Source organism: Sander vitreus, chromosome 9 (genome assembly GCF_031162955.1).
Source record: "Sander vitreus isolate 19-12246 chromosome 9, sanVit1, whole genome shotgun sequence".
NCBI lineage: Eukaryota > Metazoa > Chordata > Actinopteri > Perciformes > Percidae > Sander > Sander vitreus.
The window spans coordinates 17,210,309-17,237,158 of record NC_135863.1 but is presented as its reverse complement, the minus strand read 5'-3'; the positions used below and the strand labels follow the sequence as shown (position 1 = coordinate 17,237,158).

Here is a 26,850-nt window from a genome sequence, read left to right as displayed (position 1 = left end):
ATCTTATTTAAGGGGAACAACAAATGGTCTAAAGGTGGAATGTTCGAAGATATTAACAGTGGATGCTGGGACTGAAAAAAAGCATAAACATTTCTATGCCTGCTGTTTCATTATTACTCTGTTGGTGAGGTGGTTTTAAATCCCATTTAATATCATGGACACATTTAAATAAGAACAATCCGGCAGCCACAGACACACCTCTGTCTCTCTCTAACTGTCACCATATCATGCATGTGTAAACGACTGGAGCACAGAAATTCCGTAACATTCGTTTCTACTGAGCAAAACATTCCAATGTGACGGAAACAATGTGGCAGTTAACATATAGACAAACCATACTGTGCCTGTGATTCCTCTTTTGTAAAAGCATCCATGTTGCATCACATGTAAAAAGGACATTAATTTCTCATCATCACATGAAAGAGGTCAACACATCCTGAAGAAGAATAGACCCTGGCTCTATGTACCAGAAGAAAATGGCTTAAGAAGAAACGTGAAAAATGAACATCCATTTGCCTTTCACGCGGGCTGTCTGTCCTACAGATGGTGGTACCTCAGGCCAAAGCCGTTGTAGTCCATGGACAGAGTAGTCAACTGGTGATCTCGTCACGTTGATATCATGCTGACAGACCTGTAAAAGACACTTCTAGTCCTTCATGTTTTCAAATTCAATGGTCCAGTATCCTGAGACAAAACATATCTTATTCTGTTATCTGTCCAAGATCTTAAGTGTCTTTTCACACCACAGAGCGACATAAATCTGCACTGTGCTGCTCCAGTTGGAGGTCATTGTTGTCACATAAGGACAGAAAAAATAAGTTTATTAGAAGTTTTGCTCACTTTACAGTCTGGAACATGATTTTCTGTATTGACTATCTATTGATTAGTGACTGCATAATGCCCATGAACCACGTGGATACTCTTGTTGTAAACAGGAACTGTTTTAAATTATAAACTGGCAAAATCTGATTGAATCAAACTCTGTTTCATTGTTACCCTTACGATTGTTCACAGTCAATACTAACAGCAACCCTTTCAAATGACCTTAACATAAGAACCAAAAGCTAAAATACATTCATTGTATTACATTTTTACATGCTACCTCTATGTTCACCTACACAAAACGTACTGAGATCAGTTTCTTGGATTCAAAGACACCTTGGATAGACGTCTCACCATATTTTGTTCAAATAACAATCAAAACACTAACTTGTGTGGGAAGGCTTGGCAATGCTTGGGTTTGCCTGCAGTGATCTACTTATAGTACAGTCAGTCTCTGCTGTTCTCTTGATTTGGCAACTTTTCTCTATTAAGAGTACACACACATGCATTACCACACACACACACACACACACACACACACACACACACACACACACACACACACACACACACACACACACACACACACAGCCTCCCTCTACCTACAACAAACACACACAAGAACACGTTGCAGACAGACACCCAAGTATCCAGATAAATAGCAGTGGAGTCCTGCCTGTTATGCTACTGGTACTGAGAATACAAGTTCTCAGAGCCACAGAGGAGCTTAAGCCTTGTGGAGCTTCTCCGAGGTGCCCACTTGCTCTATGCATCCTCTTCGTCTCTGTTTTCTTTAGCAGCGGTCGTCCTCGTCTGTGTCACTTAGCAGCTCGCTGGCTCGAGCCGGACTCGCTTGGCCCAAGTGCTTTCGGAAATGGCCATTAGGAACCTGCCAAGAGTGTCTGAGCTGAGGAGCGGAGCTTATGGCGTTGGCCCGTCCCAGGCTGGTTGCTATGGCAGTCTCAAAAGTAAGGGTCTCCTGCCCGTCGCCTGCCTCTCCACCGCTGCCGTCGTCATGGAATGGAAGGTAGGGCTCTGAGATGTAGCGGTGAGGAGATGGGTTGCTCGGGCCTGAAACCTGTACTCCGAATGACCCTTGACCTGCAGTTAGGGGGCTGCCCTCCTTGTCAGCCCTCCACAAGTTCTCTGTGGAGCCACCAGCGCCATCCTGAGGCTGGGTCTGTCCCTCTGAGGAGGCTGCTGGTGCTGGAGAGGTGTGGGCTTGGCAGACCAGAGGGGAGTAGGAGATGAACGGCCGAGGCCGGGAGGGTGTCTGTGGCAGCTGGCGCCGATTACGAGGAGTGCCGGAGTCTGAGGTTGAATGGGCAGGGCTGCCTGTTGTGTTTACCTGCAAACAACACAAGCACAATAGTAAGGGCAGTACTGTTATAGACTCCTACACTGGTTTTCTTCCAGGTGGTTCACTGGATTCACATCCAATCACAGGTACAAAACAGTCCCTGGTTTCATTGTGCGATACAAACCAGCACGTCGTTGGGTCACAAAGACTAACTGGTGCTTCAGTGTGTAATAAACCCTGTTGTACTTCTACCTGTCTCTGTAAGGTGTGTGTGCGTCCTTCGCTAGGTGAACGTGACCGTCTCCTTTCACACGATGGATCGCGGCTGCGTTCCTCAGAGTTGCAGCGGGACACGTCAGGAGACAGTAGGTGGCGCCGTTCCTTAGATCGCCCTCTCTCATGACTGCTTGTTTCTTTGTGGTTGACTCTTGAACCTAAGAGGTTAGTCATTTTTTTTAAAGGAAATTTTTTTGTGACTATGACTTCTAAACATTGCTATGCTGACATTGCTATTGCTAAAATGTATCAGACTATAGGAAATGCAATGTAGTGCCATGTGTGTTCAGTGACCTCTGTAGCTCCTCTGACGAGGCCTGTACGAGCCGTCAGGACTGACTCTCTCCAGAGAGTGCTGCTCCTGCCAGAGGCCGTTCACACACTGGTCTCCGATGGTGGAGAAGGAGCGCTTTATCAGCTTACTGTCTGCTGACATCCCAGGCTACACACACATCCAACAACCAGAGAAGGAATCACTTAAGTAACCATGAATGAATCAGCAAACACACTCTCTCTCACCAACAAACACCCACACATGCATAGCCTACATACATACATTATGTGCTGAGCAAACTCTAACTAATTTGTTTCAATTGTTTATTGATTTTCAAAGCACTTTCTTATACAAGATTTGTTTGTTGCTGAATTTAGGTTTGAATAAAGGTTATTACTCTTTTATTACCGGTGGATCAACAGCCAGTCTGGGCATGGAGGAAGCTCTGATGGATGCTGTGCGCTGAGGTGATTTAATAACTGTTGCGTCCTGCCTGGCCTGCTGCATCACTTGGTTATACTCCACTACATCTGGCACCTACACAGAAATATCACAAAAAAGAGGGCTGGTTGTTTCTTATTTATTTCTCTTTGTCTTAAGAGTCAAGCTGAGTCTCTATAATGATGCTCTGATAATGGTTTAACATGTGTAAACAATGTGTCCCAGTACAGATGTTGCATATAGTTTGTGTGTTCATTCAAATTATAATATTTTTCTTGCAGCAGTAAAACTAGCATTTATAGACTTTTGTTTGACCAGGTAGCTGACAATAATTATGCAGCTCTCTCAATACTACATGTAGGTGGGTACCAGTGTTTGTAAATGATGGTGCTGGTGATGCGGGTGATGGTAGGGGTGGTAGGGTGAACGATAGTCGCCGTCATCCTCCTCCTCCGTCTCCTCCCTGGAGCGGGACAGCGGCTGCAGGAACATCTCTTGTGGAGAGATAGGGCTGAGTGCCAGAAAACCTCCTCTGGTGCTGAAGGAGCACAAACCGACAGGGCAACTGCATTATATACCCACATACATTTGTCAATTATTGTTGCTGATGATGATGATGATGATGATGATGATGATGATGATGATGATGATGATGAAGGAACAGAAGGCATCTAAAAAGTCCTTGACCAGATCTACAGAAAAACAAGATCCATCTATTCCTACCAGCATAAATAACCACAAAGCAATCTAAATAACGGTGTGAGGTAAATTAAAGTTGAATATTTACAGAGCAGATCCGGCACTGTGCCTGAGGAATGAAAGAGATTTGGCATTGCATAGGATTTCTTGAGGCAGAGAGGAGGCATCCATACGCTGGAACATAGGAGCATGTTTCTATGGGGAGAGAAAAACACATGCAGGGGGAAATGGGAAATTAAAACAAATACGCTCCTATAATCCTACTGTCTACCAATCAACTATGACTTGACATGTGACTTTTTTACCCCCACCTCAGTTTATCGGAGTTTTAAGCCCCCAACGTCTCCTTCCAGGCAGCGCTGCCTGGAAGGCACTAGGATTAGGCAATGGTTATGGTTATGGGTAGGGTTAGGGTTAAGGTTAGAGTTAGGTGCCTTGAAGTCAACGGTCGCAGCACTGCCTGGAAGGAGACGTTGGGGGCTTAAAACACCATAGAGCTGCAGCTCACCTCTAGCTAGCAATAGCTTTATTTATATTTCTTTCCTTCTTTCCTTTTTGTTTTTATAATCTTTTCTTCTTTCTTAGCTTGCATTACATAATATGTGTTACTATTTTCTAGTATGCTATTATTGGTTTGTCTAAATTATGTGCATGTTTCTACCTTTTTGAAAGTAAAAACAATTACAAATTGAAAACAAATATGCTCCTGTAATTACAGCAACATGTCACTGAAAGAATCCTGAAACCAGTTATACAGTTATAGTTCACATCATTCATTTAGGATGTATGTGCTGTCTTTTCAGTTTGTTGTATAAATACTTTAAAGGTTTTACTCAGTTCAATGTTAAACTGACTGGGTTTTAGTACATACAAATCTCAAGCTAAACTTTAAACCAAACAGGTCAACCATACAAAATGTAAATTGTTAAATGATGACCAATATGAAAAGAGCAGAATTATGCAATGAAGCCACTGCACATCAGTGGCTGCTGGGTGCTTCATGGGAATACATTTACCCAAAACATGTAATCATAATACACCTAAAAAAAAAGAAAAAAAAAGAAAAGTACCTGTTCCTCCAGTTGCTGTCGGAGCTTCTTGGCCTTGCTCTGCTTGTAATAGTCCATGATCATCATGGCGGCATAGATCTTCCCAATTGTCATGTCACTGGCTGAAAAAGGAGAAAGCATCAGACATGACCCTTCAAGAGTACATTATTAAATGGAATAAAATTTACCAGTACAACTACTATGATAGCAAACATGTATATCTTTTCATTGACATATGAATAATGGTGCTGTTGATGCAGACTGATATCACCTTTGTGAATGGGAACCAGCAGGTCCAACGTCTTCTGAGAGAGATGAGGCCAGATGATACTGATCTCCTTCTGTAAGTCCAGGTCCATCTGATTTCTATCCTCCCCTCCTGGAGATAAAAAGTGTGATTTAATGAGTTTTACATCACAGTGAATGTGTGTCTGTAACGTTTTATGATATTCGGTCTGACCTCGGGCTATCTTGACCTCCAGGGCGGTGCGGATAAGGGCCATGAGGGTGGAGGTGAAGTGAACGGACATGTCATCGTCCACAGGCATGTTCATCAGGACTAGTCTCTGTTGGCAGCAGAGAAAGCATCATAGTCAGACAAAACTCAGCACACCAACAACCAATTACACCACATATCACAATGAAAAAGTGGAAGCCCAGAGCGGCTGTGGTGGATCATAATGTTTTTTCAGTCCTCTTATCTTGTGGTCGTAATGACTTAATATTGTCATTAACTCAAGATAACAAATTACGGTTTTGTGATACTTACTTACTCATTTAGCTTACAGACTTGAGAATGAATAGTTTAGATTTGACACTGTTAAGGAATGCCACTGTGTTATTATAAACAACATATGAATATGTTTCAGCTCAAAGGAAAAACACCCAGCTGGAACTGAGCTCAGCCTACTCACCCATAAATCTGTTACCGAGATAATTAGATAATCAAATTATGATTTCAGGGTAACTGGCTTGAAAAAAAAAATTAAGCAACCATGGCCTTTCTGGGCATCATTACAGAAGAAAATGTTTCCACTTCAATCATACTTTCAGATAGCCTAGTTTGCTTTGTTTAAATGAAGTTAACTACACTGATAGATGCAGAAGGATGGAGACGACAACCTTGTAAATATTTACTGTATCTTGTTTTGAGACACAAGATACAGTCATTATTTGATGATTACAAGAAAACAGTTTTGACAAGATGTAATGGAAAAAGTAAACTTTTCAATCTCAACATAACAATCTGAGGTCACAGAATAAATACAGACACATTTAAAAAAAAAGAAGATAAAACTCATAAAACACATTCGGAAGTAAGAGAACAGTGTTCATCTGCAATGGAGCATGCTGGCAGGCTCGCAAACTCACAAACACAAATACCCAAACAACACACACACACACACACACACACACACACACACACACACACACACACACACACACACACACACACACACACAGTACATTTCATATTACACACAGATCTAACATTGGGCTGCGGCAGAAGGCACATGCAGACAGGTCAATGTAAGAAACGAAGAAGTAAGTATGAAAGACATGAGAACATTTGACAGCAGACTTCGACGAAAGACAAAGCATGTAGATGTTTGACAACTTTCTGATTAATGTTCTCTAACTTGTTGAGCAATACACTCCACAGAGACTCTTTCATCAGATAACAGCGAACAGATAATGGTGCCTTATTTTTCTGCCAAGATGCAAAGCAAAACAGGCAAATCATTACTGTAGCTTTAATCATCTGCCAATGAAAAAACACTGGAACGGTTCCAACAAGCAAAACTGCACCATATAAACAATAAAAAAAAGCCTTGCTTTTCCAATGTGTAACACAAAAAATGAGTTTCTACAGCACCTGTCCTTGTTAATTAAAACATGAAGGAAGTGCCTGTTAGGCTCTAGTGTTTAGTCTACCTTATATGCCACCTTGGAGGGGCATTTCTTGCCCAGGCCTAGAGGTGGCGACATGTTGGTCAACATCTCATACATGTCATTGTAATGGATACGACCACTGGGGGTGCCAGGTAGCCATGAAGATGGGAGTGAGAAAGAGGGAAGGAAAAAGAGGGAGGGAGTAGAAAGGGGAGAAGGAAGGCAGAGGGATGATGTTGGAGGTGGAGGAGAAATTGAATAACAGTGGAGGAATCAGGAGTGCGTTCCCAAGGGATGGAGGAGAGAAAGAGCACAGGAGGGGGCGGAGGGTAGAAGAGAGGAACATGAATAGAGGAGATACAAGAGAAAGGATTATTCCAAGGCATCACACAGGAGTAGGGAGTAAAAAGTAGGAGAAAATAAAACAGGTTGTATTCTTTCTATGCTGCCACCAGGGCATAGAAATCTGGGAAAGGAGAAAACCTTGGACAGGATAAGCAAAGGAATGACAACCTCACTGGATCTGGTACAAATATCAAATACTTACGTTGCGAAGCGTTTTGTATGTGTGTGTGTGTGAGAGGGAACTCCTCTTTAAACCAGATCCAAAAGGTAGAAAGAGACAGGATTTCCCTGTTTTTTCTTTATGAAGCCATGCATACTGAATGTACATGTGCATTTTGTAACAGCTTTATGTGTGTACTGTGTATTACAACTGTATAGTTTATATTAAGTTGTTCGGTGGTTTTGTATGTGTTATTATTTTGTATGCCATATAATCAGGGCGTCACTGGAAATGAGTGCTTGCTCTCAACTGACCCTCCCTGAATAAATAAAGGTGATGTATATATAAATTGCTGTACAACTGCATCAACAATAAGCATTTTAAATGCATTGATAAAACTAAAATGTTCACTTATAATCCTGAATGAGGGATGTCCTGTGCCTTAGTACCCTGAGACTTGAGTGTCGTCATTCTTTGACCTGAGTAACACACCCCTAAAGGCCAAGCAGGGCGGTGACAGCAGGTGAAGGGAAGGAAAGGAGGGATAGGAGGAGGTCAGGAAGGATCCCACACGAAAGAGGCAGAAGGGTTTGTTGATATGGGGGAACCAAACCTTGCATGCCACCCTGTGCGGGCAGTTCTTTCCAAAGCCCAGGGGAGGTGAGATAGTGCGCACAACTTTGTACATCTCCTTATAGTGGATCCTACCACTGGAAAGAACATATATGTCTTTAGTTGTGTATCGGGTGAATGAGGCCTAACTGAAGGTTCTCTCCTCTTGTCCTCAAAAGAGTAGATTTAGGACATTCAAACAGCAATAAATCTAACTTTAAAAAAACCAAACTATAATAAACACATACATAAATATTTTACATGGTTATCGGTAGCTGTTGTCATTTATCTGTTGCAACTAGTTCAGATGGTGTTAAACGTGCTAGACAGACACCCCACAATTGCTTGTTACATCCAATATTAGATACAGTGTCAACTGTTGTGACGTTAGATGTGGATTAAGAAGAGTACCTCTTACTTTCATCCATATGTGTAAGTGTATTATGGAGTTTATATTTTACAGCATGACTGTAGAACACATAATTTGACATCACAAAGAAACTGTAGCATCTGTATGTGCACAGTTGTACTTTTGATTAAATGTGTTGCTTTAAGACAGAGAGACACTAACCAGGCAGCACGGTCATACTCCCCCCAGATCCGGACAAACTCATCCAGGTGGTGAGGACCCAAAATGGACGAGTCTCTCGTCAGATACTCAAAGTTATCCATGATCACAGCCACAAACAGGTTCAGCATCTGGACAGTAGACAAACGAAAGAGAGAACGGAGAAGCCATGACATTTAATTATATGAGGATGGGAAGTGTTCAAAATATAAAGAACAGGTTAAAACATTAAAAGAGATATTTCATTTCATTTATTTTATTTCTAAAGGACAACGCACATTAATCAACATTTCTGTGAATGTGCCAGTGTGAGCTAATTTTCAACTGAAGTCCTCGTATCGTTGTTGTAATTTAAGGGACTTATTCACACTCCAGTTTTCTCGACTTACCAGGAAGGAGCTGAAGAAGATGAATGAGACAAAGTAGAAATAGGCGAAGTCGGAGCCACAGCCCCCCTCCTGGTCGGATGTTGGTACTGCTGGGGGAAGCGAGGTGTCCGTCTCACACTTCTGTCCCCCCAGACACGACAACATGATCTCCTGCCATGACTCCCCTGTGGCACTCCTGGACACACACACACACACACACACACACACACACACACACACACACACACACACACACACACACACACACACACACACACACACACATTACACAACACCAGGAGGAGGAGGGGTCGCTTAGGACTTGAGCAGTCTAGTTTACAGTTACGTCTGGAAAGCCATCTGGAAAGTACTATCAAAGCATCGAGGCTCGCACTACTCGCTTCAGAGACAGCTTTTAGATGGTCCAAATGTGAGACCTAGTTGTGTAGTCTAATGCATACATTTAAAGTATATTCTGTATGCAATAGTGCTAAACTTGTAATGCCTTTAAATCTTACTATGAGTGTTTTATATTATGCTCCTTTTTTATTTTAGTTTTACTGCAAGGAAGGAATACGATCTTATCACGTCTAAATGTACATCTTTTTTCTTCACTGCTTATGAGAACAAACTTGGAACTTTAACATGGAGAAATAAACAGTTTGGTCGAGATAGCAATTTCATATTTGACCCACTCTGCTTTGTAAAACTCCCAAAGTGTCTGCTGATTTGCTAAGCAGGCAAGTGGTACACAGCAGCATCTATCACCCTGTGACACTGAGTAGCCCTTGAGTACTAACTACCGTAATCTAGCAACATTATTTAAACTACATTAAGGAAATGTGTTATTGCGCGAACCAAATTAATGCAAACTATGTGTAATTTGGATCACTGCTAGATCTCTGTTTACAGTGATCTGAAACAACATAAAGTCCAAAGCTAACCGAAAAACAGCACTAAAGATCTCACGGTGTCCTACCTGAACAGCAGCATCAGAGCACCAGAGAAGGTCTTGAAGTTGTTGTGCTGCGTAATGTGAGTCTCCTCATTTAGCTTAATGTTCCCAAACACCTGATTCACACAGATATACACACACACAATCCTTAACAGTGACAGTGTTTATGTCATGCACTACCCATTTTGCATGTGTTTTTTTTTTGTGTGTGCATATATTTCACCATGAAACACATATACTTAGGGTGCTGTGGGACGCTGGATAAAAATAGTAAATGTAGTACATTAAACACCATCTCCACAGAGAAACAGAGACCAGTCAAGCATGTGTCTTTCTAACCTGCATGCCAATGATGGCGTAGATGAAGAAGAGCATGGCGATGAGCAGGCAGACGTAGGGCAAAGCCTTGAAGGACTGGACAAAGGTCCACAGAAGAATGCGGATGGTGTAACCTTGTCGCAGCAGTTTGATCAGACGAGCTGCTCGGAACAGCTTCAAGAAACTCATGTTGAACGTATCAACAAACTGGCGTAAGGACATGGGGGGGGAGAGAGAGAGAGATTGAGAGAGAGCAAGAGAGAGCGAGAGAGAGAGAGAGAGAGAGAGAGAGAGAGAGAGAGAGAGAGAGACACTGTTGTTTACTGGTGGTGCTGAGGGATGTCAGCTTGACATAGCATACAATAGTAATGTTCACACAACTGTGCAGAAAAAAAGGAAGTCACAAAGGTTCACTCTTTCTTTCAGTGTCAGAGTTAATCATGTTTTTTTCTTAATACCTGCAAGTCTACCACGATCTCTGTGATGCTGCCCAAAACAGTGATGAAGTCAAAAATGTTCCATGTGTCTCGAAAGTAGTTCTGTGGAAACAGGAAAGATACTTAGAGCCAATTCTAAAAAAAGATCTTTAATTCACATTCAGTTTGCTGCTCTTTTCTCTCACCAGAAAGCCGAAGGCCATGATCTTGAGGACGCACTCAACAGAGAAGAGAACAGTGAAAGCTGTGTTCAGGTGCTTCAGTACGGCCTCGTATGCCGGCGGGGCAGAGTAATACTGAAAATAGAAAGGCGGCAAGTATTAAACTGCAAAACAAAAAAGTGGAATATTCCCTAACCAGTTCACTGAACTTCAGCCCTGCACCCTGCAGAACTACAGGTTGATGGAAGATTCCTCCAGACCCATAAATAGTGTCTCAGTCTCTGCACCTTTCATCTGTCGCACTATAAAAGGAGTTATTCCTCTAGGGGCGGCAGCCACAGTTAATGAGGTCATGCTAAATAGCAGCCCCTGGACATTATAGATCAATATTTAATACAGGCTGAGTCACCCTGCATCTGTCTGTCTGTCTGTCTGTCTGTCTGAACAACCAGCACAGCCCCAAAAAAGGCCAGTTCAGAAGAAGAAAGAGTGAGAGAGAGAGGGGGGGGGGGGGGAAACACATCAGCAGATCCAAATGAAAACATCACAGTGTGTTTCTACACATCCATGTTTCCAGTTAGGAGTGACACATCTCGGCTTATTTTAAAACCAAAGTGTTAACAGTCGCAAGTTCATGACAGAATATGTTGCTGAGAAGCAACACAAGGTGTGTTTTTTCCTATTAGCAAACAAGGATATGTGGAAAATGGCACGTCATCCTTAAAAGTGAGAAGAGAGATGTACGGTAGATAATGGTAGAACCTATCACAACAGTTGTTGTCCTCTCATTTTGGTCCTACTAAGATGTGCTGTTGTAGTCTTTAATTTTTCTTTTCTCTTTTTATTATCCTCACCTTCATCATAAGTACAATGGTGTTGAGAGCGATCATGGCCAGGACGGTGTACTCAAAAGAAGGCGACACCACAAAATGCCACAGACGGTATTGAAACGTGTGCCGGTTCTGGGGCATGTAACGGGTCAGGGGCTTGGCACCGATGGCAAAGTCTATGCACGCCCTCTGAAATACAGAGAACAGGAGGAAGAAAAAGGGAAGAAGAATGAAACAGTAAATACACGCAGCACACAGTCTAACTATTCACCTTCTTGTTTTAATGACAGGGTTCTTTGTTTTTGCTTCTTTTCTGTTTGCTTTAAACTCTAAAGGAAGACATAGATGTTTTCTACAAGAACATGTATGGATTTACAAAGATAGTCAGAGTACATTTGTTGTATTTGGCCTTCAAAATCTATATTTTGAGACAGAGAAAGGGAGACAGACAGGGAAGAAAAATATTTGACCAAAGCTGATTAGACATAAGGAAACAGACTAAAAAGTAGCTTATGGGTCATTAAACACAAGGCAAAAGACAAAGACAGAGAAAGTGTTTGTTTGTCATTCGTCTATCAATCTTTCCTCACCTCATTCTTTTCCAGGCTGCACTCCTCCATCATCTTATCCCCCTGTTCCTGGAAGGTGATGATGATGAGAGCCACGAAGATGTTGACAAAGAAGAAAGGAAAGACCACAAAGTAGATGACATAGAAGATAGACATCTCCATCCTGTTGCCGTGGCTCGGACCCCTGTCCTCCTCTGTCACATCTACTGAGTGCTGCAGAACCCTAAAAGAGCCCAAACACAATGCTTATTAATGCTAACGCTGCTATTAAAAGCTCAAGCAACTACAAATAAGAACTTCCTCTTTTTGGCAAGACAGCAATAGCAAAAATGTCACCTGTAACAATGAGAATATGCTCATGCAGCTGCTTCAAATCTTTCACAAAATCAAGACTCTTGCACATTTACAGGAGCTATTAGTTTTGGAGAAAAACGTTTGGTAGTGTTTAGGGGTGGGGATCAAATGTCAATTTCATAATTTGTGATTTATTGCCACAGCATAAGTCAATTAATGAGGGTTGGAACAGTGCAAACCCACAACCACTGTCAGCAAAATATTGGTATAATTTTATTGTGAGATAATGAATGAAAAAATCTTTGTTAAGTTAATCACATCTATTATATTTCCTCCATCAAAAAACAGATTTGACCATTAACAAAGAACAAGACAGATGTTAAAAGGTTATAATGCTCATAAAAGCTAATGAGCCCTCTAAGAAAGGAAAATGATGTGGGGGAAAGCTCCTGCTGAGTTTCCTCAACCAGCATGAGAATTAGCACTCATCCGCTGATTCCAGTCAGACTCACTGAGGCCATCCCTCTCCAGTGGAAACAGTGAAGAGAGTGAGCAGAGCCCAGATGACGTTGTCATAGTGAAACTCGTGTCTCTTCCAGTCTCTTCTCTTCACCTCTTTCTTATCCTTCCCATAGTCAATGTAGTAACCCCTGAAGGAGAAGGAGGAGACCAGGGACAACAGAAAAAAAGTTGTAACTAAGATACATTAAATGAAGAAAAAACATTAAGAAAAGGTAAAAATCATATAAGCTTTTTTAACAAGTTTATTGACCCAAGTGTCTAGTTTTAGGAGGACATGGAGCCAAAAAAACAACAATTCCAAAAAGGAATAAATGACTGAATGAAGGATGGGAAAAGAAGGAAGGGAAAAGAGATGAAGGGGAAAGAAATAAACAAATAAACAAAGATGAATAGAAATCTGAATGCGGGAATAAAGGAAGGGAAAACTGAAGAAAGTGAGTATTACTGGCAATCCTTTTCTGTGTCCTTGGAACTGTCTGTACAGTAGAAAAACTTCCCCTTGAAGAGCTGCACAGCAATGACGGCAAAGATGAACATGAAAAGCTTGTAGACGATCAGGATGTTGAAGACGTTTTTCAGAGACGTCACTACACAGTCAAACACCGCCTGGAATAGAGAGACGTGAGATGAAAAACACAGTGAGATCAGGAAATCAGGCCTGTGCACATGTGCAGATACTGCAGCAACAAGCAATCAGCATTTTCAGTATATTCTTTGATGCACATAACTATCTATTTAGTCCAATTTATAGTACTATTACACGGTAATGCAATTACCGTAGGGATGTTTTGCAAACCTTTCTTGGTTTGTTTGAATTCATATGTTAATAATCAGACATCTCAGGCTCGAGTCAGCTGTTGTACATGCAAGAACACACCAAAATCACACTATCCTATTAACAATGCTAGCATTTGCTTATTGTTTTATGGACAACGTAGCACGTGAATGCAATGATTTCCAGCTTTTAATGTAACAAAAGTTGAAGTTTTTACATCAGCATTGGAAGACACCAACAAAAAAAGGTTTCAAAAACAGAAAGTTAGATTTTTACTGGCATGACGTAAAACCAGTGGCTGCCTGGAAGGTAAGAAATTAATCTAAAGACATGTCATAGGCTTTGGCGGTAATATAAAGGAATATATGTTAAAACATGTACAACCATTAATGGGACCTTTAGGTTAAGTTAATGTTCTTCACTCCCTGTCTCAGTGATTAGAACGAGATGTGTGTTTTTGGTATTAGTCGCAATCCCCAAATGAGTACCTGTTAGCACACGCTGACAGTCCTCCAGCTGCCTCTCAGGCTATTTCCCTGCCTTCACTTTAAACTCTCCCCCCCTTCTCGCTTATTGTCAGTTTTTACATTATTCTCTTTAGTTCTCCTGTCTGCAAATGGCAATCTCAGTTTCCATTTTGTATTATTTCTTTATCCACTGAGGAGTGTATTTGGAGCCTTAAAGTGTTATCCACCTGTGTACGCATGGCGCTTTTATGATTTGTTTTCTCCCTGCGGACAGTCTACGTGTGAGGTGTGACAACATGTCTTCATGCCCTGATGCTCAGCGCTTATCACCTCATCTGTCTACTCGTTCTGTCTCTGCTCTCAGGTCTGCAGCCGAGATATCAAAGTCGGAGCATGTCTGACCTTGAGTTTAGGAAGTCTCTTGATGGTCTTTAGCGGTCTGAGGACACGCAACACTCTTAGAGACTTGATGGTCTTAATGTCCCGTCCTTTGTTATTTCTGTACAAAAGGACAGACAGACTGTGAGCATCACACCATTGCAGCATAGTAAATACCACATTTTTAGACACTCATGTTTTGTTTTTCCCACCTTATTCGTCCATCATCACAGTATGTGTAATCTGACATATTCTACTTATGTTACACTCTGAATTTTGCACATTTAAAGTATTTGCTCTAAAAGAGAAAAACTTTTTTTGTTTTTTACCCCATCACATTGCTGCTGGTCAATCGCACAGGGGCATCACCAACAGACGGGAAAAAACAGGAAAGAAGGACACATATATCAACAGTTATAAAGTTAGAAACAAAATGGAAGAGATGACTACATGAAGTGGAAGGATATTTACAGCAGAAAAAGCTTATTTACAGTTGATTTAAACACACTTTGATGTTTAGACATATGATTAGTGTATATGATTAATTCAAATAAATCATTTGACTGACGAGAGGGCGAAGGCCACCAATGCTCCCACCACGACTATAAAGTCGAGGATGTTCCACAGGTCTCTGAAGTAGGAGCCGTCATGGAGGAGCAGACCCTGGTCAATCATCTAAAGACAAGACAAGAGCGAGTAATGAAAGTAATGTACTTCTCCAGGATAGTTTCCAGGAATGCAGTTAACTTTCTTTTTAGGTATTTCAAGCTTCAGTGTCAAGCTCCTAAACAAGTTGAGTTATGTGAGAATTGGGCCTGACAAAGCTGTACTCTGAGGGGGGCATGGAGCAGTGATGATTAACAGCAGAGGAAAGTAGAGAAAACTATGTCAACTATTTCTGATACACAACAATAGGCATATTTTTTTCATACACTCCTTGAATCTTAATTAAGATTGATTTTACTTATTTGGGACTATTAAAATGAATCAAATAAAACGGGGAAACGTTTTAATTAGAGCCAAATTGGAAACTGTGTGTCAACACCGTTTCTTTTTGATCCATTATCAGACTAATCTTCATGGTTCTTTAGATGTGGTAGAAAAGGAATGCCCAAAGGGGACCTTAAGTTCATAGTTTAGTTGCTGAGTTTGGGTCTTGTGGCTCCACAGTGGAACCATCCTGGAACTCTTTGCTCGAAAAAGGTATATTTATATTTTAACATTTCTTGCAATAAATTGCCACACAGTGACATCTTTACACAGTAACTTACCTTTATAATCATTTCAAATGTGAAGACTCCGGTGAACACATAATCAAAATACCGCAGAACCTGCAATGAGTGTGACACAGAAGGACAGTCAAAGAGAAAAGATCAAAAAATCCGGCACGTGGATATATATATAGGATATAACACAGATAATAAAAAGGTGAAATTCGGTTTGTTAAGTTGATTTCATGACATTTAGGGCTATGTAACTTCAAATAATCTTATCTTGTGGTTTATTATGAAACAGTCCCCTCAAACGATGGCAACACAAGACAAGAAAATTAACAAAATTTCTCCCATAAACAACCAGGCTCAGTGTGTCTTACACTGCAATTTCCTCACTCATCAGCGATTTAACTGCCCCCCCCCCCCCCATCAAGTTACATTAGCGGCATTTTGAAAAACCATTTAAGGAAATGTTTTCTTTTTTCTTTGCTGCTTAGCGTAGATGAAGCTATGAGGCCCAAGGCACATATAAACCATGATTGAAATTGAATCTCAGAGTGTTACAGGAGAAATAGTTTGGCTTCTATTAAGTCATTAATGTGACAGCTGGCCCTGTGACAGATGATATATACTTGAATGTGAACACACAAACCTTATTCCAGTTAGAGGAGGTGGCTACAGGGTCCTCAGCAGCCAGTGCTATACTACTAGCAGCTATGACCAGCAGGATGGACATTTCAAAGTACCTGAGGTTCACCACGTAGTGACACGCTCGACGAACCCTGAGGGAGAGCAGATGGCACAGTGGAGATGCGATGCAGAGGTCAGGTACCATAACTACTAAGAGTGAGACTGTGTAGGCTTAAGCTGGCTGAAACTTAATTGCAACAGGGTTAAACAACATACAGTAGATGTCGTGCAACAACCCTGAACTCTCTGCCATTACTTCTAAGTGCATGTGAGGTTTAGAGTGTCATTATTCCCCAGTATTATAAAGTCTATCCCAGAGGAAGCAACTTACGGGTTGTCAGGTTTGAAGATGAACATGCTGTCTGGAGTCACAGTGTTGACAGGCTGTGTCTCCTCTGCCTCCTTCTCTGGCTTACAGGTTTCAGGGTCCTTGATGTTGACTGGAGAAGGTCAGGAGAAGAAGAAGAAGAGGCAAGGACAGGTGTAAGGAGGAGAAGAGTAGGGTAGAATGAGAAGATAGCACAGTGGATACAAACAAGGAGGGAGGCCTCACAAAGCCACCTTAAAACTCGCAACCTTAGTAAAATAGGATTTTAATCTGGAAAATATCATATCATATAAGCATGACTTTGCAACTGCATGGTCAACTTTATTTCTCAAATACCTGTGATCGTGGAGAGCTCTAGAGATGACTGAACGTTTGGCACCTCGATGATCACACTGGAGCTAAGCTGACATTTGTCCTGGTCCTGCTCTGTCTCCTTCTCTTCTTTGTTGCTCTCTGGGATGACAGGAGGGTCTGATTGCTGAGGAGGTTCTTCCTGCTTCTGAGGACACTGGTCACCAGTGTGGCTCTGGTTTTCTGGTGGGTCAGTGTCTCCTGCACTCCTGTCACCCTGTCTGAAAATAGAGCGACAAAGCCTTTACTGGACAGACAGGAGGACATTGATATACTTACTGTATGGTCTATGCTGTCAGGTGGTGAATCTATAGCTGACCAAACACCACAACGTTCCAAGTTTGCATCTGGTCGGTTAGCATGTCTTTCCCCATTTGTCTGTCCTTATTTCTGTAATTTCTCTACTGTTGACTATCCAATTAAGGCATTAAATAACAATAATAAAAATGTAGCCAAAATGCAATAGAAGTTGGTAATTTGAGTGTGCAATAAAGCACAAGCGCATGCTAATGTCTCTATTTTGTTACATAGCATCTCCAGGTCATCGAAAATCACTGGCATTAAACATATACATGTGACCGGGGGCCTTTGCTGCATGTTATTCTCCTCTCCTCTCCAAATCGTTCCTGTCTCTCTTCACTTTGATTTCACCTGTTTACCAAATCTGAAACATACTGCCAAACAAATACAAAAAAAACATGAATGAGCAGCTGTTGATCTGTCTCACCTGCTCTCATCAGGTTTGGACACCTCTTCCACCTTTTTGGTCTCTGCCTCCTTCTCCACCATGTTCCCCGGATTTCTCCTCCTCTCTCTGCTGACCGAGCGACTCGCCAAGTGGCTTCCATTCCCCGATGGTGATGACCCTTGACTTCTGGCCCCGCTGTGATGGTCACAGTGATGTAGCGCCCTTCTGCCCCTGATCCCACCATGACCTCCCATCTCAGGAGTCAGTGTGTCAAGGTTATCTGGTGGTCTGAACTTCTTTACTGCCCTGTGTTGACGCTCGCCATTCAATCTGGGGCTCCGACGCTCGCTGACGGTGTTGTGACTCTGATTAACGGCCAGTTTTCTGCTCTCTGTGATGGAGTCGGATTCAGGAGGTTCTGGTATGGCCACAGACACAGAAGCATCGGGAAGGGGCACGTTCGTAGGATCCAACGATTCTGGTACCAGAACCACTGGGAGTTCTGGTATGTGGCCAGAGAGGGCGGCATCCAGGGCCATATCCACAGACATGGAGGAGCCTAAAGCCTGATTCTTGGATGGGGAGGCTAAGGGGTCGGTCAGGTGCTTCAAACTCCCGGACTGTGTGTGCTCCATGGCCTTGCGGTGCAGTGACTGGGGATGTCCATGCTGGGCCTGGGCGGAAGCAGGAGGCCCGTCCTTCTCCTCGTTGGGACTGCTGAACAGGATCTCTCGGCTGGACATCTGGCGGTGTCTCCGCAGCTGGCTAGTCCTCTGCTCCCACACTGACATGGTCATCCTTGTTCTTCTCTCTCTCCTGGACATGAAAGAAGTAGAGGGGTTGAGTGGTGGGGGTGGGCGGCCCTCCCTGATGCTGCCCTCGTCCAGGGAGCAGGAGTAGGTAGGCCGGCTGCGGTGGATGGCTCTTTTCCTGTACAGGTAGGGCCGCCTCCTCCGGCTTCCCCTGAGAAGAGAAAGAAAAGACCAAATGTCAGCATTTAGAAGCAGACAATTTATTATACTGTATGCAGTGCCACATTTAACATACAGAAGTCATAAATTAAGGTCAATGTCTTAGTGCTAGAATTTGGTTTGAAACACTTCATTTTTAACTTGTTTTTGTTATTTATTAATCCATGTCTGAAACATTTTCATTTGCATGCTGTGTATTCACCAAAAGTCTAATTTGATTCAAAGTAGAGTTTCTGAATCTGCTTTGATGGATTTAACATTCTTTCTAGGTCTTATGAAATCTAAATTAGCAATCAAGGCATTTAAACCAACAAAGAGCTATTTCATGTCAACATAAAAGCAATTTACTGGATCGATGAAGATGTTAGGCGATAAATTAACCAAGCCAGGAATTGTTGTGTGACTGTAATAACAAAAAGAGGAAGATGCAGAATGATACCAGTGGAATAGATATAGGTGGAATAAAATGAGGTTGGAGAGTTTGGAGGTACAGAGTGTGAACAGAATACTACTGTATACAGAATGAGTCTGGGACATTTATCCATTCAAGAAAATCAGAAGGGTGTTAGTGAGAGATTCAGAGAGCTGAACAGACAGTGTTACTTACTGGAACGTGGACTCTTGTGTGGTCCGTGTTATCAATGAGCGATTGGTTGAAAACAAGACATTAGTGCTTTTGTGAGCAGAGACAAAACAGACCAGGAGACACACAGCAAACAATCCTCAAAGAAAAACACAAAGACCAAAGTCATCAAAACAACTGTAGATAGACCGTTAATGCCATTTACCAGCTGTTCTGTATTTGTTATTCATTGCTTAAGGGGTAAAACTTTTCTCTTTTAGAAGACTGCAGGCACAGATTAATTATTTATATTCAGGTGCTATATCATGCATTCTATTTGCAGCTGGATATTTCCACTGCGCGCATCCCTTCTTTCAATGTTTGTAATGAATAAAGGATAAATTTGGAGGTCAAAAACTGACTCTTGATGCTTTGCTGTGTGTCTCCACTGGAGCCTAGCAGCACATTGACAAACAAGATGGTAGCAGTATTAGAAACAACATTCATACAACATTGATAAGAAGACATCTTAAGTAAGATTGAGACGTTAGACAGTCTGAGCTACAGTATGGGTACAGGTAGAAAACACAGAGATGGGCTCCATCAGCAAACACAGGAAAGGAGTTCATATTTAGATACCCTTTGAACAAAACCACCACATTGGGATGCAGCTCTGAACACCACCCTCACCTCAGAGCACTCACACATTAGCATTCTTTTAGGACATGCTAGTAGAGGAAGTTCATGTGCGGAGTTCAAAATATTAGTTACAAAATTATTCTGAATACTCAAGAGCATTTGTGAGAGGGATTTAAAAACCTCACAATGGAAGAAAAACTGTACACACACTGAAAAAAACTATTCCAGTCTAAGTATTACTTGTAATACTGTATGTAAAAAGCAGAGATGTGTGTGTGTAATTTCAGTTTTTCTTTCTTTGATCATGCTGACCAGATGCATGCGTTCCCAAAGTGAAATCATTATCAGCCTCCAACATGCTGCATCTCTTTTTTTTGTTGAGCAAATGCTGTCATGCAAGTTTCTTCAAGGTCAACAGGGGCAGGTACCGCCGGGGTTTCACAGCTGACATCGGAGCTGAGACCAGAGACCCTTAAAGTTCAGAGTTTCCTCTCTGAATACAGATGCCGGCCCAGACGACCCCGTGGTATTCTTGTCTTATCTATGGGCTCTGACAGGAGCCTGACCCTCAGCTAGCTAAACCTCTAATTTTAATTTCCACTGGGTAAGATTTAGTAAAATGGCAAAGCAGAGAAAGAAAGACAGTAAGCAAGAAAGAAGAAGGTACATAATGGCATGTTATTAAAATGTTATCTTGTAAAATCTTCCACATGCCCATGCAACAAACTTCTTGTTTCTCAATACACAGCGTGCATACAGAGCCAGAGGTCCTCACTCTTGTGCATGCACATGCACTTCCACCACCTACGACAACAAGGCACTGTGCAATCAATCCCTGAGAAAAAACACAATCTATTCTGCAAGCTGGAAACCTGAGCACTGAGAAAACAAGGTCACGTTATCAAATATTCCACAAGTGAGAACACTTCAACAGATCAAAGCCTGCACACACTTTATTTTAGTATTTATTCGTGGGACAGCATGAAATACTGATTCAACAGGCCCTAAGTGACATCTATTACACAACTTGAAGCTCTGTATTGATGACCTTTAGCCTCAATCTACTATCAAAAACTGTTCTGCATGACGTGGTTAGTAAGCCAAATCTACTGCACCTAAAGATGGACTCGCCATTTGTTGGAGGCTACAGCAACTTGTGCAAAGTGTTGGCACTGCGGGTCAGTCCTATATAGACAATCCCTGGAGGAAGGAAGGAAGGAGGGAGGGAGGGAGGGAGGGAGGGAGAGGAAGAGAGAGACAGAAGGAGGAGAAGAGGAGGTCAGGGAGGAAAAGTGGCTGCATACAGCACTTACTCTGAAGACATGAAGGACGACAACGGTCCGACCTCCTTCGCCTTCTGGAGAGCATGCTTCTGGTTGAACGCTGCCTCTGCTTCCTCTTCATCCTGATCAAAAGAGGAAAAGAGCAAAAGGCGACTGAACAATTGTAATGCCTGTGAGTTTAAATAATTAATATAATTAATAATTAAATAATTAAAAAACAGAATCAAAGTGATGAGAGGAGATGAGCGCAGGACTGGACATGGCGAAGTAGCAAGATTATTTAGACTATTTAGTATTAAGTAACTGTAACTGTAACAAGAATAAAAGCAGATAAGACCAGGCTTGCTCTTTCAATTATATCTTTTTTGTTATTCCCTTTTTTACCTTGGTAAGCTCTTGTGCATTGGCAAGGTTATCCACAGCAATGGCCAAGAAGACATTCAGCAGTGTGTCTGGTCAAAGCTGAGTTAAGGACGTGGTCAAAGTGTAACCAGGCAACCCTAACTGACACAACACTGACTCTTTGTTAAGAGACAGATAGTGGTGCACAAATGCCTACTTCACTTTTACAAAATGACTGACACAAAATAATAACATATAAGGGTAACTTTACTTTATTAATAACGGTAGTAAGTTGAGGTTACCTACTTAAAGGAAGGCATTAAGTGCTGTACAGTATATGACATTGAAAGAGGAGTAATGAAGGATACAGTTTCCGAACAGTGTTAGCACTATAAAGTAGATAGAGGACCACATGCCAGACTTCACTCCACCTTGAGAGCGAATACCGTTGTACATCACCTCATTCCAGTCCTCTCCAGTCAGGATCTGAGAAAACAAACACACACACACACACACACACACACACACACACACACACACACACACACACACACACACACACACACACACACACACACACACAGAATATCATCCACAAAACTATCATGAGCATCACTGTCAAAATTACATTTCTTGTACATCGTAATTGGCTATAGTAAACTAGAGAGTTGTCAGGTTAATTTCCAGACCTGAAAGACGGTCATGATTGCTGCAGGAAATGTGTCAAAGTTTGTCGGGGTGTAGTCTTCAAAGATGAACCTGTGAGAGAGACACACATATGGTCCTTAAAAAAGCAAAGCTGGAACTAGTTTTTATTTTATTTATATGTTTCGGTCAGAGAGAAATCAATTCTCCTTCTCTCCGACTGGCTGGCTGATGTTTTTTTTTTTTCCATGTGATCTGTATTCTTGAGGCCAGTTCATACACAAGGCCAGCCTTTATTGAAGCGACAGCTTGTGGTGAAACAACATACGACTCAGGGGTAAACCAAGCAACAAAAGCTGTGTGTGTGACAAAGAAAGTCTGAAATCTCGACCCATCACACAGTCTGTCGGTATAATGAAAACAACTGTGAACAGGCCATAGGACAATCTATTCTCCTCTAAACTGTGTGCATTCAGTAAAGAGGAATCTACTGAACCATGAAGTCTACTTCAGCCTTGTTTTTATGTTAGCGTCTTTACTGGAACCACAGGAAATGAGTAACGAGCCGAGTGGGAGAGAAAAAATGCTTATATTTTCTGCCAAAATTGATTAGATTTGTCTTTCTGCCTGGGTGGTTCCTCACTTGACTCCATTACGTTATGGACTCATATGGAGTGATGTAAAGAACTATAAGCATCAGCATTTTACTCTGTAGGTGACGATTTAGTGTTACCTGCCACCGAAGAGCTGCATGCCAAGGAGTGCAAAGACAACGATGAAGAGAAAGAGGAGGAAGATGAGGGAGATGATGGACTTCATGGAGTTCATCAGAGAGACGACCAGGTTTCTCAGAGATGCCCAATACCTAGACAGTCACAACATATCACGTGCAAAAAGTTTTAAAATGTGCAAAATGTAATACTTTACTTTTATTTTTTAAAGAAAATTTAAAGGGGAGCTCTATCGATTTCCACTTGGCTGCATGTAACTTACCCTTATATACTGTAAATGTCATGGGCATATATTTAAATATTTAATTTACTGTCAGTCTTTTTGTTGTTTTAGTTTTTTGTCTTGTCTTCATAAACTTATTGTTTGATGGACTTGATTGTTGCTGTATACATATATTTAAAAAAAGACTATGTTTAAAGAAATTAAAGAAAAATGAATTCCCCACACAAACAAAACACAAAATATAGAACACTGCATATCACACCAGCATGCCAAACTTAGCTTTGAGTCAACAGTGAAATGCTCCATGTAAATATTATGAAACATCTCAACAGATGGCAAAGAGTGAGGAAGGCTGCGGCACTAACTTGGTGATCTTGAAGATCCTTAGCAGACGGAGAGCACGCAGGACACTGATGCCAAAGGAAGTGCCAGGCCTGAAGAAACCCCACAGCACTTCAAAGATGCTGCCAACAATCACCTACAGACATATATATATTCACATGCGTCTTTAATAAAAACACACAGGAACAAATGAGTCTATATGAACAGCTATGACCCAGTGACAGAGAGACATAAAAGAGAGGCAGAGAAAATGCAATAGAGTCAGATACAGAGGAAGAGAGGGCTGACGCTGCATAATTGAAATACACAAGCAGTTGGATTTGGGAAAAACAAATATGCCGAGAGGGAGATGGAGTACTGACACTGCAGTCAAAGCGGTTGAAGGAGGAGTGGAAGTAGAGACGTGGCCCCAAGCTGTACATCTTCAGAAACATCTCAGTCAGAAACAGAGCGAGGAACAGGAACTCTGCATAGTCTGGAACAACAACAAAAAAATAGGTATTTCAATTTCAAAACTTACAAAGACAATTATATGATAAAGCAAAAACTTTCAGAGCCATTTCATTGATTTACAGCGGTGAAGAAAAGGTGTATTAACTGCCTCAAGGTGTTACTGAAATGAAGTGTGACTTACAGAGGAAGTTGGACAGCCAGAGGGGCTGGTTGTGGTGAACAATGGCCACACACAGTGTGTTGAGAGCCACTAGGCCCAGCACTGTCCAGTAGAAAGTGTGCGTCTTCACCACGCGGCGGATGGAGATGCGCAGGAGACGCTCCTTACGGCGAAAATACGCTGTTGGACCTCGCTTGGCACTCCTGATACTTGCTCTGGCCATGGGGATGCCTGAGGGGATTAGCAGGATAGAGAGATACTGTGGTCTAACTAACAGTGCCTGTACAGCATGTTCCTGTTCTACTGCAAATCTTAAACTGTTTTTCTACAGCTGCACCAGAGCTCAGTGTGCACTACTGGAGTATGCTTTATACACTTTAGGTGCACATATTCATGAGCCTGTCCACACTCCCACTCACCCACTGAGGAGATGTCACCATATTGTTCCTCCCCTGGTTGCCCTCGATGCACCACATCCATCCCTCTCCTCTTGATGGTGGTGGCTCTCTTTAACACTGCAGACAGAGCAGGGTGAACATAAAAAAGTCCCAGAACAAAATGTCCAAACTGTATAACCAATAGGAGGGAACATACTGTGAGGATACTAGTGACACAAAGCCGACTTCTGGACCACAAAACAGTTTACTTTTTGCACAGTGTGCTGAATTAGTGACAAGTTTTTTGAGTTTTTGCTGGCAGTATTTAAATGTGGCCCAAAAAACTGCCTTGTGTATGACCACCCATGCATCTTTAAGACACTAATAGGTAGAACCAGGCAGTGTGGGAATTTATAATGCAATGGATAGATTATGAAGCAAATGATCAGAAGAAATCACAATGAGGATCATCAGCCTGACAAGCTAATGTCTGTGAAGTTTTAGCTGAGAGGAAAAGTTTAGTACTCATTAACACTGCAGTTGAATGAGATACAAATGATCATTTAATGTTTGTGCAATGATCCAAACTGAATGCAAACCTTCTGCTTCTGTTTTACGATCTTCGTCATGGCAAACCATGCTCTGCGGCGACTTGGCGGTCCATGCATTTCTCTTATTTGAGTAGCTGCAATACAGTATCAGCGGGCACGCCGTGCAGTGCACACATGCCGAAGTGAGTGTGAGGAGTATGTTTTGACCTTTTTGCTGACTGATGTGTTTATGATTACCTTTCATACTATCCCACCCCCACTCACACCTTCCTGCTTCCTCTGGATTTCTGAATCTACTTGCACTTCAATATTAGCTTAGGGACCTTTTTTAATAAGCTGTTGATCAAACACACACAGATGTCATTTCACGCACACAGGAGTGTTTGCTCAAGGCATGTCAACACACACACACACACACACACACACACACACACACACACACACACACACACACACACACACACACACACACACACACACACACACACACAAGCACATGCATGCTGCTGCCTTTTCAGACCAATGGTTGCTAAGGCAACTGCAGTGCGCCACCTTTCTTTCTAATTAAAGCTTCCGCATTTATTTCAATCACAACAGCTGGAGCCACTATGTGTTTTTAGATTTGCATCATGTAGATTTATTTTTATCTTGTCAGAGTGTCATACATACTTGAACAAGGATTTTCTCCTTTTTCTATGTTAAAGTATTTGTATGCGTGCTTTTGAGTGGCAGTATGTGTGCGTTGCAAATGAGTTGGTGAGGTAAAGAGCAGAACAGAGGACGGTTCTCACCATAAGCACCACCTGTACTCCACTCTGGGAGGCTCCTGAGAGCTGCCAATCAATCAACATTTAATAAAAGCCCTGCTGGTTTAGCGAGGAGGAAAGGTCAAAGTAGAGTTGAGAGGGTCAGAGCAGGCACTTACAGATAAATGTCTGTGGGTCTAGTGGCAGGTTTTCCACTATCAGTGCTAAATCTCTCTATGTGACATTGAAAGTTGTAGAGAGATGTAATAATGTAAAGTGATCTGTGCATGTGCACTCAATACAATATGTCCTGAACTGATATACAGTACTATACTGTACTTATTTTGTTGTTGTTGCAAAGGGGTGTCAATTTTCAATTATTTTAAAAATTTTCCAGCGCAGCAGTGAAATTTCAACAAGACTAAGAGACTACAACCACGCCAGTGGCTCTGTGAGGCTGTAGGCAAAACAATGCTTTGAGCTAGGCAGCGTGCTAACATGTTCACAATGACAATGCTAAGATTTGTGACAGCAAAGACTGATACCCACTGTGGGGCCTAATGATTTGTCAACATCATTTAACATTAATAATGGGCTTTTATAGAAATGCTTACATAACTTATGGCACATTTGACTGTGACTACATGCTGATGTTAAGCAGGGAATATGTTTACCATGTTGATCGCATTAGGTTAGCATGTTAAGATTTCCAAATTAGCACAGGTAAGGAAAGCTGAGGCTGATGTGAATGTCATTAGTTTTGCAGGTATTTGGTGATAAATCAAAGTTAAAATGTTGACTTGATGGCGGCACTAAATGAAAAGTTAGCGGATCACCTAAGTCTGTAGGATTCATCCTCTAGGAACCAGGAATGTTTGAACAAAGGTTTATGGCAATCCATCCAAAAGTGGTGGGCTGACTGACCATCTGACACTGCCACTGCGTGCTGCTAGCTTGGCTAAAAATGATCAGATTGAAATTGTAATTTAACTTCACTGGAAAGAGTTTTTATTCCTATATCTGTATTTAAAAAAATACTGT

The 26,850-nt window shown here is 41.8% G+C and overlaps 1 protein-coding gene across 1 annotated transcript in view; it reads right to left on the bottom strand.

The window, feature by feature from the left end:
- Positions 1-896: 896 nt before the first annotated feature.
- The window catches only part of cacna1ea (calcium channel, voltage-dependent, R type, alpha 1E subunit a), a 90,772-nt gene continuing 64,818 nt past the window's right edge, over positions 897-26,850 (bottom strand). The window contains exons 11-48 of the mRNA XM_078258988.1: positions 25,855-25,896; positions 24,555-24,650; positions 24,157-24,366; positions 23,885-23,997; positions 23,546-23,658; positions 22,960-23,091; positions 22,271-22,340; positions 21,950-22,067; positions 21,624-21,691; positions 21,270-21,361; positions 17,824-18,747; positions 17,082-17,317; positions 16,749-16,857; positions 16,380-16,509; positions 15,785-15,844; positions 15,082-15,188; positions 14,843-14,854; positions 14,538-14,634; positions 13,339-13,499; positions 12,884-13,021; positions 12,099-12,300; positions 11,533-11,697; positions 10,703-10,813; positions 10,539-10,619; positions 10,102-10,287; positions 9,787-9,878; positions 8,829-9,003; positions 8,443-8,570; positions 6,797-6,893; positions 5,322-5,427; positions 5,133-5,240; positions 4,883-4,983; positions 3,901-4,007; positions 3,483-3,651; positions 3,081-3,209; positions 2,693-2,840; positions 2,375-2,556; positions 897-2,170 (exon numbers count right to left, since the gene is read on the bottom strand). Coding sequence (XP_078115114.1) covers positions 1,616-2,170; positions 2,375-2,556; positions 2,693-2,840; positions 3,081-3,209; positions 3,483-3,651; positions 3,901-4,007; positions 4,883-4,983; positions 5,133-5,240; positions 5,322-5,427; positions 6,797-6,893; positions 8,443-8,570; positions 8,829-9,003; positions 9,787-9,878; positions 10,102-10,287; positions 10,539-10,619; positions 10,703-10,813; positions 11,533-11,697; positions 12,099-12,300; positions 12,884-13,021; positions 13,339-13,499; positions 14,538-14,634; positions 14,843-14,854; positions 15,082-15,188; positions 15,785-15,844; positions 16,380-16,509; positions 16,749-16,857; positions 17,082-17,317; positions 17,824-18,747; positions 21,270-21,361; positions 21,624-21,691; positions 21,950-22,067; positions 22,271-22,340; positions 22,960-23,091; positions 23,546-23,658; positions 23,885-23,997; positions 24,157-24,366; positions 24,555-24,650; positions 25,855-25,896 — 5,870 coding nt within the window. The 3' untranslated portion in view covers positions 897-1,615. The remainder of the gene's footprint in view (positions 2,171-2,374; positions 2,557-2,692; positions 2,841-3,080; positions 3,210-3,482; positions 3,652-3,900; positions 4,008-4,882; positions 4,984-5,132; positions 5,241-5,321; positions 5,428-6,796; positions 6,894-8,442; positions 8,571-8,828; positions 9,004-9,786; positions 9,879-10,101; positions 10,288-10,538; positions 10,620-10,702; positions 10,814-11,532; positions 11,698-12,098; positions 12,301-12,883; positions 13,022-13,338; positions 13,500-14,537; positions 14,635-14,842; positions 14,855-15,081; positions 15,189-15,784; positions 15,845-16,379; positions 16,510-16,748; positions 16,858-17,081; positions 17,318-17,823; positions 18,748-21,269; positions 21,362-21,623; positions 21,692-21,949; positions 22,068-22,270; positions 22,341-22,959; positions 23,092-23,545; positions 23,659-23,884; positions 23,998-24,156; positions 24,367-24,554; positions 24,651-25,854; positions 25,897-26,850) is intronic.